The sequence below is a fragment of the Populus alba genome, chromosome 1, assembly GCF_005239225.2.
Source record: "Populus alba chromosome 1, ASM523922v2, whole genome shotgun sequence".
Classification (NCBI taxonomy): domain Eukaryota; kingdom Viridiplantae; phylum Streptophyta; class Magnoliopsida; order Malpighiales; family Salicaceae; genus Populus; species Populus alba.
The window spans coordinates 14,303,189-14,319,619 of record NC_133284.1 but is presented as its reverse complement, the minus strand read 5'-3'; the positions used below and the strand labels follow the sequence as shown (position 1 = coordinate 14,319,619).

Below are 16,431 nucleotides of genomic sequence, written 5' to 3'. Positions count from 1 at the left end.
GGTCTCCCGTACACAATAAATTGTGTTCTGAAAGAATTAAATCTGGGTTTGGCTTCAAACGCAAAGGCACCTCTCAAACACACGGTCTTATACGTCTACAAATAATTTGTTCCTATCGAGTCAAACAAGTAGACTTGCGATTCCCAGCCACAACGATCATCAACCAGGTCATCGCTCATCAGTAAGCACCAGTACGTAGTGCTTGCTTCTGTGACATGATCACCAACTTATTTCCAGCCCTCAGTTTTCTCAGCAGTCTTTGTCGAGCTCCATTTGATGGGTTCCATCGAGAAATATGTTAGGTTTAAACGTGCCCAGCACGAATATTTCAACGTTCAAAATGTCCAGATGACAGTCGTCGCCATGCATTGACCGGTGCAACTTGCAAGTACCTGCTACCTTTGGAATTTCTGGGCCAGTGCAAATAATAAAGCCGCACCGTTGTCTTATACATGTTTAAATATTTGTTCTTAAATGTATGGAGTTAAGAAGAGATCCATTCTCAACCTTGTAAGGCTAATTTGTTTGTTTTTTTAAGTTGTATACAGATTAGGGTTTCGTTTGGTATGATTTTTAGGAATTGATTTGATTTGTGTTCTCAACCTTCGATTCAAAAAAACTATAAATATGTTTTTCTGGGCTATTTTTAACTTGAATCAAAGGATTGTTCTAAAATCAAGTCAAAATTTTTCTTTGATCAAAAGTTTAGATTTTGAATTGGTAGGTTATATTAGATCCCTCCTTTAAAAAAGCTAAATCTGACCTTCAAGCTTTTTTCAAACACTCGCTTTGTAATTTCAAACGAGTGCGCAGTGTAATTGGTAGAAAAACAAGTCAAAAGATGTTAGATTTAGAGCAGGTCTTACTCAGTCAGCTCGCTTCAAATATGTCAAAAATAGAGTAATAAATAAATGCAAAATATTTTGACTCAAAATCCGAAATAATTCAAAACATAAATAACTTCAGATTTTTAAGTTGAGTTAGATTAACCCGAGAATAATATGTAAAGTCAATTACCACTGTTTTAAAGTTTTAAAATATGAGTGGATGAGTGGAAGGAGAAAGAAAGAAAGTCACGAGTAGGCAAAGAAAATGGGTGAGTAGAAGAGAGCAGAGAGAGACTTGATCTCAAATTTTAATTTATTCACATTCCATCCCTTAAATTTAAGAGAAGAGAGAGAGACTTGTCGAAAAAATAAAGAATAGAAAAAATAATTAGTTAGTTCGATTTTATTAGCTGAAAATGCTAAACTTGATGTGGTTTTTATGATATCAGGATCATTTAGGTGTTTTGAGTTTTCATATTACTAGAAAAATTAAATCGATTTTGGTTTCATCATGTGGTTTTTAATGGATATTAAATTTCTTGAGTTTATAAATTAGTTTTTTATATATGTTTTAAGGATGTTTGTTAAATTTTTTGTGTGAAAATATATTAAAATAAATTTTAAATCCAAAAAGCTTTGATTTGATTTTTTGATCACCACTTTGATAATTACAAGAAAAATAGTCATAGCTGATATTTGAGTTGTTGTTTAATTTTTTTATAGTTCTTAAATAATGTTATGATTTTTTTTTTAGAATGTTTACAATTTAGTTTTTAATTATTATATATTTAATATGAAAACAATTGCTTGATAATATTTAATGAAAGTAGAGTTTTTGCTCTTTTAACTCCTTTTAATAGACATCTGTCATGATTTAATTGTATTCATTATTTTTCCCTTCAATAAATATAAAATACTGAAAATTAATTTGATATATTTTTTTAAATAATCATTATTATCATGGTAGTTTTTTATTTTTTAAAAAAAATATTTACAATTAAAAAAATATGTTTTATTGAGATAATAAAAAGATGCATTAAAAAATAGATTTTAATTTGAAGGAATTCATTTCATGTTGGTAATTATATTTAGATCATATTTATTTTTACGTTTTAAAAATATTTTAAAAAAAAATTAAAAATATATTATTTTTTTATTTTAAATTAATATTTTTTATGTTTTCAGATATTTTAATGCGTTAATATCAAATATAATTTTTTAAAAATAAAAATAATATTATTTTAATATATTTTTAAATAAAATATATTTTTAAAAAATTACCACAATCATTTCTAAACATTTTTTTTTATTATCTTTGATGCAAATATCAAATTAATTCTCAAACAGGATCTAACTGCTTATTATCTTCTATAAAAAATTAGCATTGAATTTTGAAATGATAGCCACCTGCGCCTTGAATGATGCAAGTATTGAGCACTGTGACTTTGACCAAGTGCCGGTGTTGAATTTTCAACTGATGTTTGATAGACTGAAACGTGACTTTTTTTCTTTTTTTTAATTAGATCCACAGTTTTGTTTCATGATATATAAATTCCGTAAACGCTGTTTGGTTAAGATTTAATTTTTTTATTTAAAATTGATTTTTTTTTAATGATTTTAAATTGTTTTAATATACCGAAGTTAGAAATAAATTCAAAAAATAAAAAAATAGTATTTTAATTTATTTATAAACAAAAAAAAAACAATTTAAAAGACAACCTCAATAATACTCTTAATCATTACATGCTCGACCATCTCTTATAAAATAATAATAAAAAAATAAAGTAGAAGTTTGCTAGAAGCGAAGAGAGAAACATGTCATGTTATCGTGAAGAAAATGATGAAATATTTAAGTAGCTCACTTGTTTGGAGAGCGGGAGACAGACCATTATGGCCATCCACCACGATGCATGTACCTTCAGGGTTTTTTATTTTATTTTTATTTTTTATAAAAGTCAGTGGTTTGATGATTGATATTCTTCTTCTTCTTCTTTGTTTTGGCTCTCTCGGTGAATATCATTTCCAAACTTGGGATGTTTCAGACACTGACAACCTAATTTACGATACCACACAGCAAGTTTTAATTATATATTAGATTTATTGCTTGTTATTCGATGTCTATGGATAATCCTTTTTATATATAAATAACAATAAATCTAAATTTCAAGTTATTGGTTCAATTATAATTTAAATAATTAAAAAATATATAATAACAATAAATAAATAATCTTACAAAAAACAAAACATCAAAAAGAGATAAATAAAAAAAATTAAAATTCAATTTATCTCAATTACCAAACAACTTAAATATTATAGGATGAAATTTTATATATATATATATATATATATATATATATATATATATATATAAAAGCTTTATTAAATCATTTGAATTCAAAAATTTCATCATAATGAATACAAGATTAAGATAATATTATTAAAAAAAAAGTATGAAAAAGTGTGAATGATTAGATTGAAATAAATTGATTTTTTAAAGAAAAAAAGCATAAGTGAACCCATGTTAACTCTTAAATGATAGGAGGGGCAATTTTTGAATGGTAGGAGACACTGGACGGGTCACCATAAGGATGCTGGAGCCTCCTACGTGTCGGCGAGTGTGCCATATGCATATTGTCCCTTTTCCTTTTTGATATATATATATATATATATATATATATATGTTCTCGGGGTCACAATCTTCAATAGCAGCTCACCACGAAAAACATACAATTAGTTTTTATTTAGGCAATTAAATTACACAAACAAAATCCAATCTTGAAAGACTTGCCTGAACAGACAAGTGTTCATGCCATCCAGGCAAAGATGTTCTTTCTCTAGATGTAAATCCGATTTCCACTTGAATAATATTGACGACTTGCACTTCATCTACTCAAAAAATGGATACCACATTTTTTAAACACTCTCGACGATGTTTTTAGTTCCGATGTAATCGTGCTCACACAATATACATTAATCCATCACTATCAAATACATTTTTCTCATAATAAACAATCTCAGAAGCAATTTAGGGCAAATGAATGGATCAAATTGCCTTTTTTCTCATAAAACTTGCAAAGTTTTGTCGCCATGTAAAGAATAGAAAGGTCTTAAGGTTCAAGCGCTTCTTCTTCTTTTTCTTAGTCTTCTCATTTTTATATATTTCTCATATTTATATATACCTAGTATACTTAATAGATTAACACATGGCTATATATATCGTTTTTCTTATGTGGTAGTGATTATTTTTTAAAGTATTTTTTCTTTGAAAATGCAATAAAATAATATTTTTTAATTTTTTTTTACATCAACAGATCAAAATGATTTAAAAACATTAAAAAAAATTTAATAAAAAAAAATAAAACACAATACCAAACATTCAAGTCACGCCAATAACTATCTGATGACCCTTAATCTCTACTCAAATAGCTATAAGAGTAGAAAATATAATAACCAAGTCTTTTGAGTAATGCCCAAATGGATATGTCCAGAAATTTACGTTGACGCAGGCCACCCAATTCTTGACATGGCCAAATAGCCGATAACCATGAGATTGGTCAACCCAAAAGGTCATATCTATCAATTTTAACTAGTTTTTAAAAATTTTAAATATGGGAGTGATTACATAAAGATAATATATTAGTAATATTAATATATGTTACTTGAGGTAAACTATATTATTATTATTATTTTCTGTAGGTGTTGTTGTTTGACAGTGTTTTTTAATTTTATCAGCCTGCTATAACAGGTTCATTGCAATAAATAACCTCTAATTTACTATTTTAAAAATATGATCTAGAAGGTTTCGGTTTAAAAAAATATTAAAATAAAATAATGTAATTCACAGCTCATGTGCTGCATGGATCTGAAATCAGAAATCCAGCAAGATTTGGTGATTACGTTTTCCTTCGATATTTTAAATGATGATGACTCTAGTAACAAGGGACACGTGTTAAAATACCTCCCCATTATGGTATTTTAAATGTGACAAAAATGGGGTAAGACAATTTGAATTCATCCAGACCCTACATCTGCATCTGCATCTGCATGCCCCACGGCATTAAATACTTGATTCATGTGCATTTATTTCTCTTGGACATTATTATTTCACAAGTCTTATCATATAAAACAAACCTACCAAGTTACATACAGAAAGAGGAACAAGTCACCTGGAAGATCCATTAATTCTGTACACAAAGATTTTGACTAATCAGACAGATGTCGAATATTTAATGCGAAATCTTCCTTACAGCTTCGGATCAGATTTGCTTTAATGTTCAACTTCTAGAAATTAAACCAAAACTATAAAGTTTTAAATTTTTTTTTTATAACTAGGTATTTGTATCAACTTATATATATTTTAATTAATTTTATAAATTTTAATGTTAATAATTATATAAATCTTAAATAATCATTACATAAGCCATTATAAAACTTAAACCTAAAAAAAAAAACAAAAAATATATTTTAATTTCAAGCTTTTATTATGTGACCATCTACTAAGAGTGTGTTTATTTTTACTTTTGTGGTTGAGATTGTGGTTGGGTACAACCTATTTATACACAAACCTCAACCATAAAAAACTATTTTTTTTTTTTTTTTTAATAAATCTCACATCTAAACCTCAACCTCCACTTTAAATACAAACTCATACTAAATAACTTAGCCGCCTCCTACATGGTTAGGATATAGAGTTTCAGTTTTCTGGCTATGGTATCGTCAGCAATCCGCCATGAAACCCGGCTGGTATCTATCTTCAGATTCATGTACACTTAAAAAAATAAAAAATAATCTTTCTCAAGGGATTTAGGTGTCTGCCTGTGGTCTTGTTGATGAAGCATGATATCCTATCCTACATCATGCTTGCGTAAATATACTTGAGGTTGAAAGTTAAAGCGAAACCTTTTGTGGTAAATGAATTAACTTCCAGACTGAAAACCCTAGACGAATTCCCGAGCGATGAAAAGATGTCATCAACCGGCCTTGAGTGCCGGAGCTCTTGATGTGGATTGAAACGATAGCTATGAAATACACTTGCAGTAAATGAATTCAAAGGGGTCATATTTAAGAGATGAGAAAATGCAACCACTGGCTGATATGAGGGAGAGAAAACAGACAAAAAAAAGAGGATTGATAATGGAGTTAGATGGCGATCTGAGTTAATTAAATAGTAAGCATGCAGTAATTGCTTTGTTCTTCGAGTTTATATATCCTGCAATTTACGTGTGGAAGCTGGTCCCAGAAAAGAAGAAGATGAAGATGAAGAAGATGACATCGAGCTCAAGATTTAATTAATTTGAAGGGAGTACTGGGGGATATCCAGTGAATTAATGCAGTGGTAGCATCCAAGAAAAACCTGGCTGATTTCAGATATCATAGTAGTGTCACTAGCTGCCGTATGTTCTCTTGATCCATCTGTGTTAATCTTGAAGATTTTGATGATGATCGACTAAGAAAAATTAATCTTAGATTTAATAGCAGAGTTCATTCTCCCATTGTTTTGTGATAATCTCAACTCATCTACGAACATTCTATGTTATAAATTCAAAAGTGTTTTGTTTTTTTACATATAAAAAAACCCTAGATTCCAATAAAAAAAAAACTTGTGGGCTATAAAAAAATTTATGAATCCTTCAATAGAAAAAAAAAGTTCACACTAATCTCTAATTTTCAGTTCATATTTATTTTCAGTATATAGCTATCCATTATCATGGTGAATAAAAATAAATTAAATTATTAAAATCAAAAAATTAATCGATAATTCGAAATATTACTCGCATTTATTTGTGCAATTAGATTAATATTTGAAGCGTTGATGAGTTATAGCTTAATTAACATTATTATTATTATTATTATTATTATTATTATAGGATATCAAATTCAAAGCTGTGTTGTATAAGCAAAAACCTTGGAACCATGAGGTGTTTTTTTTTTAATAATGAGGACTGAAATAGCGATTACGGGAAATATAATTTATTACAGTGCATGCATTTTTTTCCCTCCGTTTCTATATGTACACTTAAAAGAACAAACTCAAGTAAATAAAAAATAAAAAGAAAAACGGCAATTCAATTCTAATCAAATAACCATAAGCTGTGGAAATCCCAACGGCGGGTGAGTAGATAACGGAGACATTGGGGGCACGTTAAATACACCCTTTGAATCGCCACATATATCCCACACGGCCGCACAACATGACGGCGTCAGCGGAACATCCCTCTCGGGTTCCTCTCTCTTAACCACGCGCATAACCCTCTTAACATCCTCTCTCTCTTCCGCGTCACACTCTCTAAGTCTTTTCCTTTCACCTTCTTCGTTGGCGCGTACATCACACCTCCCAGCCTCTAATGGAAAATTGAGAATCGCTTTGGACCCGCGCAGCTTGAAGGCAGCTCGATCATAGGCTCTGGCAGCTTCGAGAGCTGTATCGAAGGTTCCTAGCCACACACGTGAACCTCTCCGGTTCGGGTCCCGTATCTCTGCCGCGTACTTGCCCCATGGCCTGTGTCGGACTCCTCTGTAATGCTTTTTTTCTTCTATAGCAACACCAGAATTATCATCCACGGGTTGCGGGTTCGTGTTAGAAAACTGGATCCATTCGGATTTTCTGCTGGGCAGCGATATTTTCAATGACGGTTTCCGAGCTGGTTCAACTCGAGGCTTTGATTCTTCATAGAAGAAATTGTTGCCCGGATGAGAAATAATTTGTGGTTTCACAAATTCGAACAAGTGACTGCTATTGCTGCTGCTGCTGCTGCTTGGTTGGGAATTGAGGTGGGAGGTTGAATCGAGGGGTTTTGGCGTTAAGAGATCGATGATTTCAGGTTTAGCTTCAAACTCGAAGATGTTGGTCTTGTTATCTTGAGCAGGGATAAAATCGGAAGAGAATACGAAGAAATCAGGGCCAGGAGAATCTAGAAAATAAGGAAATGCAGTGGAAGAGTCAGAAGTCGAAGTCTGTGAGCAGCAGCTTGGAGTCTCATAAGTAGAAATTTCAGTGTTGGTAGAAAATTGACAAAAAGAAGCTGAGGAGGAGGTAGCAACAGGTGAAAGAAGATCGTCAAGCAAGTGGTGCTTAATGAACTCTAAGGCTGTTGATACTTCTGTTGACATATTGATCGAGCAAAGCTTCAAGATTTCCAAGAACAATACAAGAGGTAACTCTTAATCTCTCAAGAAATGGGCACTCTCTCTTTTTCTGTAGAGGAGGAAATACTCAGGGAGATGAGGATGGAGTGGAATGGGTGGTGGAAAGGGTATTTATATCCACATGAAATTGAAAGGGGGACTTTTCCACGGAGCTTCTTTGACCGAGGAAGGAAGCCTCCTATTCCCGTTTTGCTGTCTCTATCTATTTCAGAGTCTTGATTCTGAACCGTTGGATTGGTCAAGAGACGATTTGATGGATGGCCAGTGATTGAACTAGAAACGAACTGCATGCTTTATTAGCCTCTTTTTTTTCTGTCGTTTACTGCTATATGATTTGTTGTTATGTTTTTAAGTTTCCCAAGGCATTTTAACTTATCTGTAGCGTGTTTCTTCCTTCCTGGTTGCTTCCAAGAGCGCAGCACGAACGTGAGGTTAAAGTGTGGGGCGCTTGTTGGTCACTGTGATAAAGTGTGGTTTTAAAATGTATTTTGCATGTAAATATATGAAAATAATAATTTTTAGATTTTTTTAATATTTAATATATTAAAATAATTAACAACAATAATAATATTAATTTAAAATTTTCTTAAAAAAAATTGAAATTTTAAAAAATCATCTTCAAACCACACCAAACTATTAAACAACGCCTAAAGAATAAGGACATTGCATTATGCGAATAAAAAAGGGTAAAGTAAGGAGGTAATGAATTGAATATTGTTGAATAATTAATACATTGTATGAGTGGATGAGCTCTGATTTGGTCATATAATTTTTTTTTATTAAACTTGTTTGCATCTTGAACATCTTTACACCAATCATGTCCGCTTCGCGTGGATAACACATAAACAATTGCCTTCCCAACAAAAATACCAATGCTAAAACAATCTTTTCTTTTCTTTTTTAACCCTATAATCCTCTTTGTTTGATGGAAAAGGTGTAACAAAACATCTTTCTACATATTAATCCCAATTTAAACCATTTGAAGTATAGGTTTATTTCATTGACTTTGATGATTTTTTTTTTCTAATTTCAGCCCTTAAATCATAGGATATATTGATTGATACTCTTTTGTTATTTTTCATCCACCGTTTCCTTGCATAACTTGAAATTTGCATATATTTTTACTATTATAAAATGGAGGGGATTATGTTATAAATTATTTGGGTATAAAAACAAATAAAGAATTGATTTAAAAACCTGAAAATACTATCTTTTAAAATATTTATAATAGCATTAGAAAACTCACTAGAAGAGTCCATCTACCGTATATACATTTAATTTACAATACTATAGAAACTCACATTTATAAATATTTAGAAGGGAGTTTTTTTTTTTTTTCTAATGTAGGATATAAATCTTTTTCTATTTATTCACTTACAAATTACACCAATAAATTATGTTAAAATTAATTATGAAATAAAAAAAAAACAACCTCCATCAATAATAATATAATAATAAAAAGATAGGTTAAACCCATAATTTATCCTTATGTTCATCCTTAACCCGTTAATTTAACTGATGTTATTAATTGAATCAATTGGACATTAAAGATGTTTGAAAATGCGATAGCAATTACATTTTAAAGTACTTATTACTTAAAATATATTAAAATAATAATTAATTTTTTTTACATTAATAGATCAAAAAAATCTAAAATTATAAAAATAAAATTAAAATTTAACCAGCCTTTGGTTTGGACTGCTATCCCAAATAGGGGTATTGTAGTAAATAATATAAATGAAGCCCCTTAACAAGATTTTTAAAGGTGGCTACCGATTTATTAATGAACATATAGGATTGATACTTTCTACCTTATCATTGACTTAGAAAAAAAGAAAGTCTAAATAGAACATTTTAATGTGGTAATTGAAAAATAAGTAACATCTATTTTGACTTCATTAATGTGAACTTCATATTAAAACACATTCTTGAATATTTAGGCATAGATTATAGTATTGTATAAGCACGCGCGCGCGCGCACGTTGTTGTTGAGTGCATTGCTTATGATGCTTTTACTCGGGCTGTGATGGATGAGATGACTTGACTGAGCAGTCTAATTTTCAGAGCAGTCTGCATATATTTGTCTAATGGAGCATGACTCAACCTAAAATATCCCTGTTGAAGATCAAAGTCATCTTAAAAAATAAAAATAAAAATAAAAATAAAATTTGGAGGGCTGGACGACCTCTCAAAAGAAGTGGCGGATGACAATATATTGCTGAAATTTACTTCCCCGGAATCTGTTGTGCACTCCTTCCCTGAAGACGTGTTTTGACCGTTAAGTTTCTCCGAGCTAATGGATTTTCTTTGATTGTTCCAAACAGAATTCATGTCTTGGAGCATATTAGAGATGCTGGCAAGATGATACACAGGCGCCATGGGCATAAATAATTTTATAGCTTCTAGCAAAGCAGAGAGATGAGAGTATGCCAATGCCCTCAAGGCACCACCATTTAGGTTTTTTACAAAAAAAATTCCCATGTCATACGTGCATATACACATTATGATCTTACTTACAAAAAAAAAAACAATAATATTCTCAAATTTACAGAGATAGAGATTGTTACGGAGGATGATAAGGGGTCTGCGTATGATTTTCTGGATTTTGTGATGTGTAGAAGAACCGAGGATCTTGAATCAGTGATTTATTTGACGATTTCATGAAGATCTTGAAGAGGGAGTGAGGTGGAGATGGCTGGCTCGAATTGGTGGACTAAACCCAATAGGCCGGCGTTATGGAGAACGATTTCTTAATGGGCTTTTTCTTCTCCTAATTGTAGTTACAGAAGAAAGCCCGACCTGCACACAAGTAACCAAGCCCAGTCCAACAACCACCTACACGGCAAACATCATCCACCCGGAGCACCATTTGTTCTCCAAACGGGACCGTTTCAGGAACTGGTAAAACTCTCTTGCTTTGCTCCCCCCTTTGTTGATTCTGTTGGTAATAGTAATGATTAATGTTATAAAAATATAGGAAGATTATCTTGATTTTTGCATCATTTTAGTGTGATAACGCTTTATTTTTATCTTTTAAAAAATTACTCTGAAAGTAAAATCCAAGTTCTGATTATAAAAAAAAAATAAAAATTACTAAAATATGTCATTTGCTTTTTTTTTTATATATCCTTTCTTTTTATGTTTTTCTTTTTCCCCCTTTCTTCTCCTCTTCTTTTCCCCTCTCTCGGAGCGTTGAGCACAACTCACTTCTTGGATCCAAGTTTCAATCACGATGATGCCTATGTTCAGTTCATTTGATGCCCTATGTATAGAATCATTTGGACAGAAGTTCAAATTGGACTTCTAGATCTTAAATATTAGAGATATTTTTATTTATAAATTTAGGTTTTCGTGATTTGATATAAAAAGACACTCTATATTGGATTTTGATTAAGTTGTTTATGTTTTTTTTTATTATTATTATTGATATGTTTAAGAAGAAGATGAGTATATAAGAGAAAGATGAGGCTATTGTGATATATTTTGTTGATGATTTGCAGTATTTGAAAAAATTTCTAGAGAGAAATTGTAAATTTGTAATAATATTTCACTTAGATATTAAATCAATTGTAGTAGTATTTTTGTAATAATTTTGGGTTTTTTTTTTTATCAATTGAATATATATGCGTTTAAGTTGGTATATAAAATATTATCAATAATTAGATTTAAAGAGTAATTTTTAAAATAAAGTACTATTTTTTTTGGAGAGATGGGGTATTTTTTTCTAAGAATATTTAAACAAATACAATTTAAATACACATATAGTTTATGTGAATGGTCTATTTATTTAATTTTATTATACTTTATATTTTTATGACATTATTTAAATCGAAGGTAAAATATTCTAATAGAATGAGATTGTTTTACCTTACTTTAATATTCTTGTACTGTTACTGGATGACCTTTTAGATAATTTTAGCAATAATATCATTAAAAACTGAATCAAATGATAACAAATCTTCAATTATCTTTTTGATGTACTATTTCATTTCCTTCAACAAAAATCAAAATATTATAGAACACACATAAATCCTTGATTTTTCACTATGTTTTATTTTTTTTTCTGGTTAATAAATCTTTTTGACTTAATTTCTTTATTTCCTTGAAGTTTCATCTTCTTTTAAGCCTTAATTGGAAATCTTCATTAACATTTGAATTACATATATATATATATATATATATATATATATATAATGATGAATTTTTAAAAATTCAAGTAGCCCAAGAATAGAATTTTTGGGTTGGATTATCGATTAATTAATTAATCATAGTAATCTCATTTATTTTTCATAGCTAAGGAGGTTGGTAGGTTGTAATTGGTGTTTTAGCAAATCAAGATAGTTTTTTGCTAGTACCAACTTTTTTTTAATAGGTAGTTTTTGGGCTGCATTATCGATTAATTAATTGATCATAATAATCTTATTTATTTTTCATAGCTAGAAAGGTTGGTGGCTTGTACTTGGTGTTTAGCAAATCAAGGTAGCTTTTGGCTACCACCAACTTTTTTTTAATAGGTAGTTTTTGGGATGAATTATCAATTAATTAATTGATCATGATAATCTCATTTATTTTTCATAGCTAAAAAGTTTGGTAGCTTGTACTTATGTTTAGCCAATTAAAGTAGCTTTTGGCTACTACCAGCTTTTTTTTTAATAGGTGTGAGGACTCTTATATGATTAAATAAATATCTTTTTAATGAAAAAATATAATAATATTATAAAAACATATACTTTTTGTTTTTAAATAAAAAAAGAAATAAAAAAAGTCTTATGTTCTAGATGGTATTCTATTACATTTCATTAAAAAGATAATAAGTTTGATGTTTCCCTTAAGAAATCATTTGCATATTTATAGAAATAAAAAAATCATTATGTTTGACATAAAAAACCAATTGGACTAAGAGTCTAGTTGTTTATCAAATTCATAGCATTTAGGCTAAACATAAAAATATTAAATTTGATATCTTATTAGATTTATATTATTTTGAATTTAGTTAATTGTTAAATTCAATTATAATAGATCTAGTAAAACGATACCCATATCATCTTGAATTTAACTGAGAATTGAATGCAAACATTCTACATCTGATAATATATCATGCTAACGTTATCATAGATTTATTTTTAATTGTATAATTACATCCACGGTTATAGCAATATTCAGAAAATCATATTAAAATAGAGTCAATTTTTGTTGTCTGTATTCGTTAACATCTGTTCGCTGTAACAATCATCGTCATCATCAATATGCCATAAAATCGCTATAAACCACACATTCACACACACATTAAATTAATATTTATAGCACATCAATGAAGAAGTATTTGCTTGCAACACGGCTGCATGGCATTATTATCACCTTTCCATAGTGTGAAAGATAGCTTCCAAGTAGCAAAAATTCAACAATGCTGACATTTGCTTCTTGTGAAATGTAAGCAGCCATTTCTTTTGAATTCATAACGGGATTTTATAATTGCTATTTCAAGATTAAAATCGTCTGTCAAGTCTCAACTTGACCCTATATTTTATGATTTAAAGACTTTCATTATTTTGCGTGGTCAAAGCCTTCACCTTGTTAGTTAATTAAGCCCAGAATTTCTATATTTAGCAGGCACATTCAATGTTCATGTATCAAACTAATCATTGAAACTAACTAATTGGATAATTTCAAAGTACGTACGTAGCTTGATTACATATAAGCGTGATTATGTTTGTTTGTGTGTGGCAAGATTGTTCTGATAATTTAAAAAAAACAATTAATTTAATGTTTTTTTATATAATTACTATTAAATTCCTAATAATATATTTAAATTGGCAACGAGTGTAAAAGAAGTGTTAATTTAATTTCACTAGGGCACCATTAAATAACACCACCACCACCACCTTGATCCAAATCCTTTTAAATTGAGATTCTCTTATTGGATTTAAATTAAATGAACATGACTCACTGCATAACAAGAATAAAATACAACAACTTAACTTGTTATGAATTGTTTTACTTTTTCTAATCTGATTTTGATCATTAAATTAAAAATCAGTTGTTGAATTTGAAATATAAATCCAGATCCTATGCTTTTGGGCTTTGCTAAATCTTAAATGTGTTCAAAATTAAAATAAAATAAAATCAATCCATACTTTTTTTTCGTTGAAACGATCATAAAGTAATTGGGGATATAAGATTATATTTCAAGCAATTGTATTTGTATCCAAATACATGAACTGACATGATGACGTTTAAGACAATACTTAAAAGACAAGAGTGCAGATTGATAGGCTGGTCAAGTCAAATGCAAGGCAAGAAGGATCCAGGCAGCCCCCTGGTTAAAACACGTGGTGAAGTTTCGATGTTTTTTTATGAGGAGCTCTGAAAATAATTTCCAAGACAGGAAACTGCTTGCATTTAACTCTTTTGTCGTTTCACGATAAATTTAGGGAGTTTCCTGGGATTAAAAAAAAAATCCTCAATAAAATAATATATACAAAAAATTATTTAAAAAAATAGTATAAATAAAAAAAAAATTATAAAAGAACACCAAAATTTTGATGACAAAATCACTATTATCGTAAAAAAATTTATCGAAAAAGACAAATTTAATGATATCAAATAAATTATAAATATTAAATAAAATGAGTTTATTAATCATTTAAAAAGTGGAAGAGCTTAGTTGTTTTTGGATTACTTATGTGATCATTTCAATTATTATTAATAATTATTTTTGGTATTATTGAATTTGTCTCATCAAATTTTTTTGAACAATATTGAAGATTTTATTATTAAAATATTGATGTAGTTTTAATTTTTTTTTATTGAATCTTGTGCTGGACAAATTTATAATTTGTAAGCTCATAAATCATAAATATAATTTACAAAACTGTGTTATTTTTAAAAATATGTTTTATAATATATTATTTTATTAATTTTTTCTCTAGGCTAGAATTAAAAAAAATCAAAGTTTAGGGGTGCACGCATGTGCTGTTCGTTGGCACGTAGTGAGGAGCCAAATAGGGTTTGGTTACTAATAATGGAAAGTCAAATATTCTTCATTAAGAGAGAAAAGTTTGACGGAATCGGTCAGCTTCAACGTCCCTGTTTTGCTGATGTTCTGTGGGCAAATTTCTTGAAGGATGCGCTATTTTTTTTATATATATAAAAAAAACATCTAGAAAGTGTTTGGGAGTTTGGTAGCTATTTCTTTTTAAATAGCTTTTTGTGCCGAAAAGTATGCCAATAATGTTTTTTTTATTTTTTAAAAATTATTTTTGATATCAGCACATCAAAACGATCCAGAAAGTACAAACCAAACTCAATTTTAGCAAAAAAAAAAAAAATTTGAAATTGTGCAAAAAGCTGTTTAGTCTAATGTGTTAGGTTATTATTATTTTTATTTAGTTCTTATATTAATGGTTTGTTAATATTTTGAGTTGATAATTTATTTTAATTGATTTTTTTATATGATTATTACAATATTAAATTTTTTTTTATAAAATTAGATTAGTGCTCAATTCCACATTAAAGAATTTGATTTTATTGTTTGAATGAAATTTAAAATAAAAGACCAAAATTTAAAAAAGATTAGAAGGAATAGCCCTTTTGTTGTTTTAAGATAAAAAGGTGCTTTCAAGTCTTGTCTTTTTTTTTTTCTTAAGTCATTGAAATTTTTTTATTCTAATTTTATCATTTGATGCTCTGTTGATCAAGATTTACGTTTTATAATTATTTTGAATTTTTTTGCGTGTTAATCATTGTATCTTGTTGGTGATTCATTTTTCAAAATAATGTTCGTATTCTTTATTTTTTAAAAGATTAAGAGTAAATAGAGTAAAATTAAAGAATAGAAAACACTAAAGCATGGAGAGAAGAATAACATAATACAATAACGAAAACCAAGGCAATGAGAGGGAAAAAAGAGAGGAAAGAAGAATGAGTTGTAAGAGCCACATAAACCTTCATATGATACATACACCTCTAAGTAAGATGATTTCGTGATGATTTTAACAACATATCAATAGGAGCTTGAAGAAAGGCTCATATGTCGCCCAAAAGATGCAAGCCTTTCCTCACGCCTACAAGTTAAACACCATTCCCTTTTCTTTTATATTAGTTCCTTGATTTTTAAAAGCTCTTTAATTTAGTCCTAGAAATTTTTAATTTTCTCCCGATTTAATCCTTTATGATCCATTGTTTCACATTCAAGCTTGATTAAAAGAACGACAACATTAATAAGTTTTTTGAGCCAAATCATCATTTTAATCGGACGGCCAATTTGTCTCTTGGCTTGTTAGATTAAACGAGACATAAAATATTTTTTAAAATTTTTAATATATATGATAATTAATCTTATCTCAAACACAGGTAAAACTTTCAATTCATATTTTATTTTTAAAAAAAATTAACAACACCCATTTATATTTTTACGCGGCCTAGTAATTAACAATGAACAAAACAATGTTTTTTTGAT

At 29.2% G+C, this 16,431-nt stretch overlaps 1 protein-coding gene across 1 annotated transcript; it reads right to left on the bottom strand.

Moving 5' to 3' along the window:
• Positions 1–6,781: 6,781 nt before the first annotated feature.
• LOC118039050 (ethylene-responsive transcription factor 6) lies at positions 6,782–8,069 on the bottom strand. Its single transcript, XM_035045618.2, has one exon. It carries the CDS (start codon positions 7,935–7,937, stop codon positions 6,903–6,905), a length of 1,035 nt encoding a protein of 344 aa, XP_034901509.1. The 5' UTR covers positions 7,938–8,069; the 3' UTR covers positions 6,782–6,902.
• Between the last annotated feature and the right edge of the window lie 8,362 nt (positions 8,070–16,431).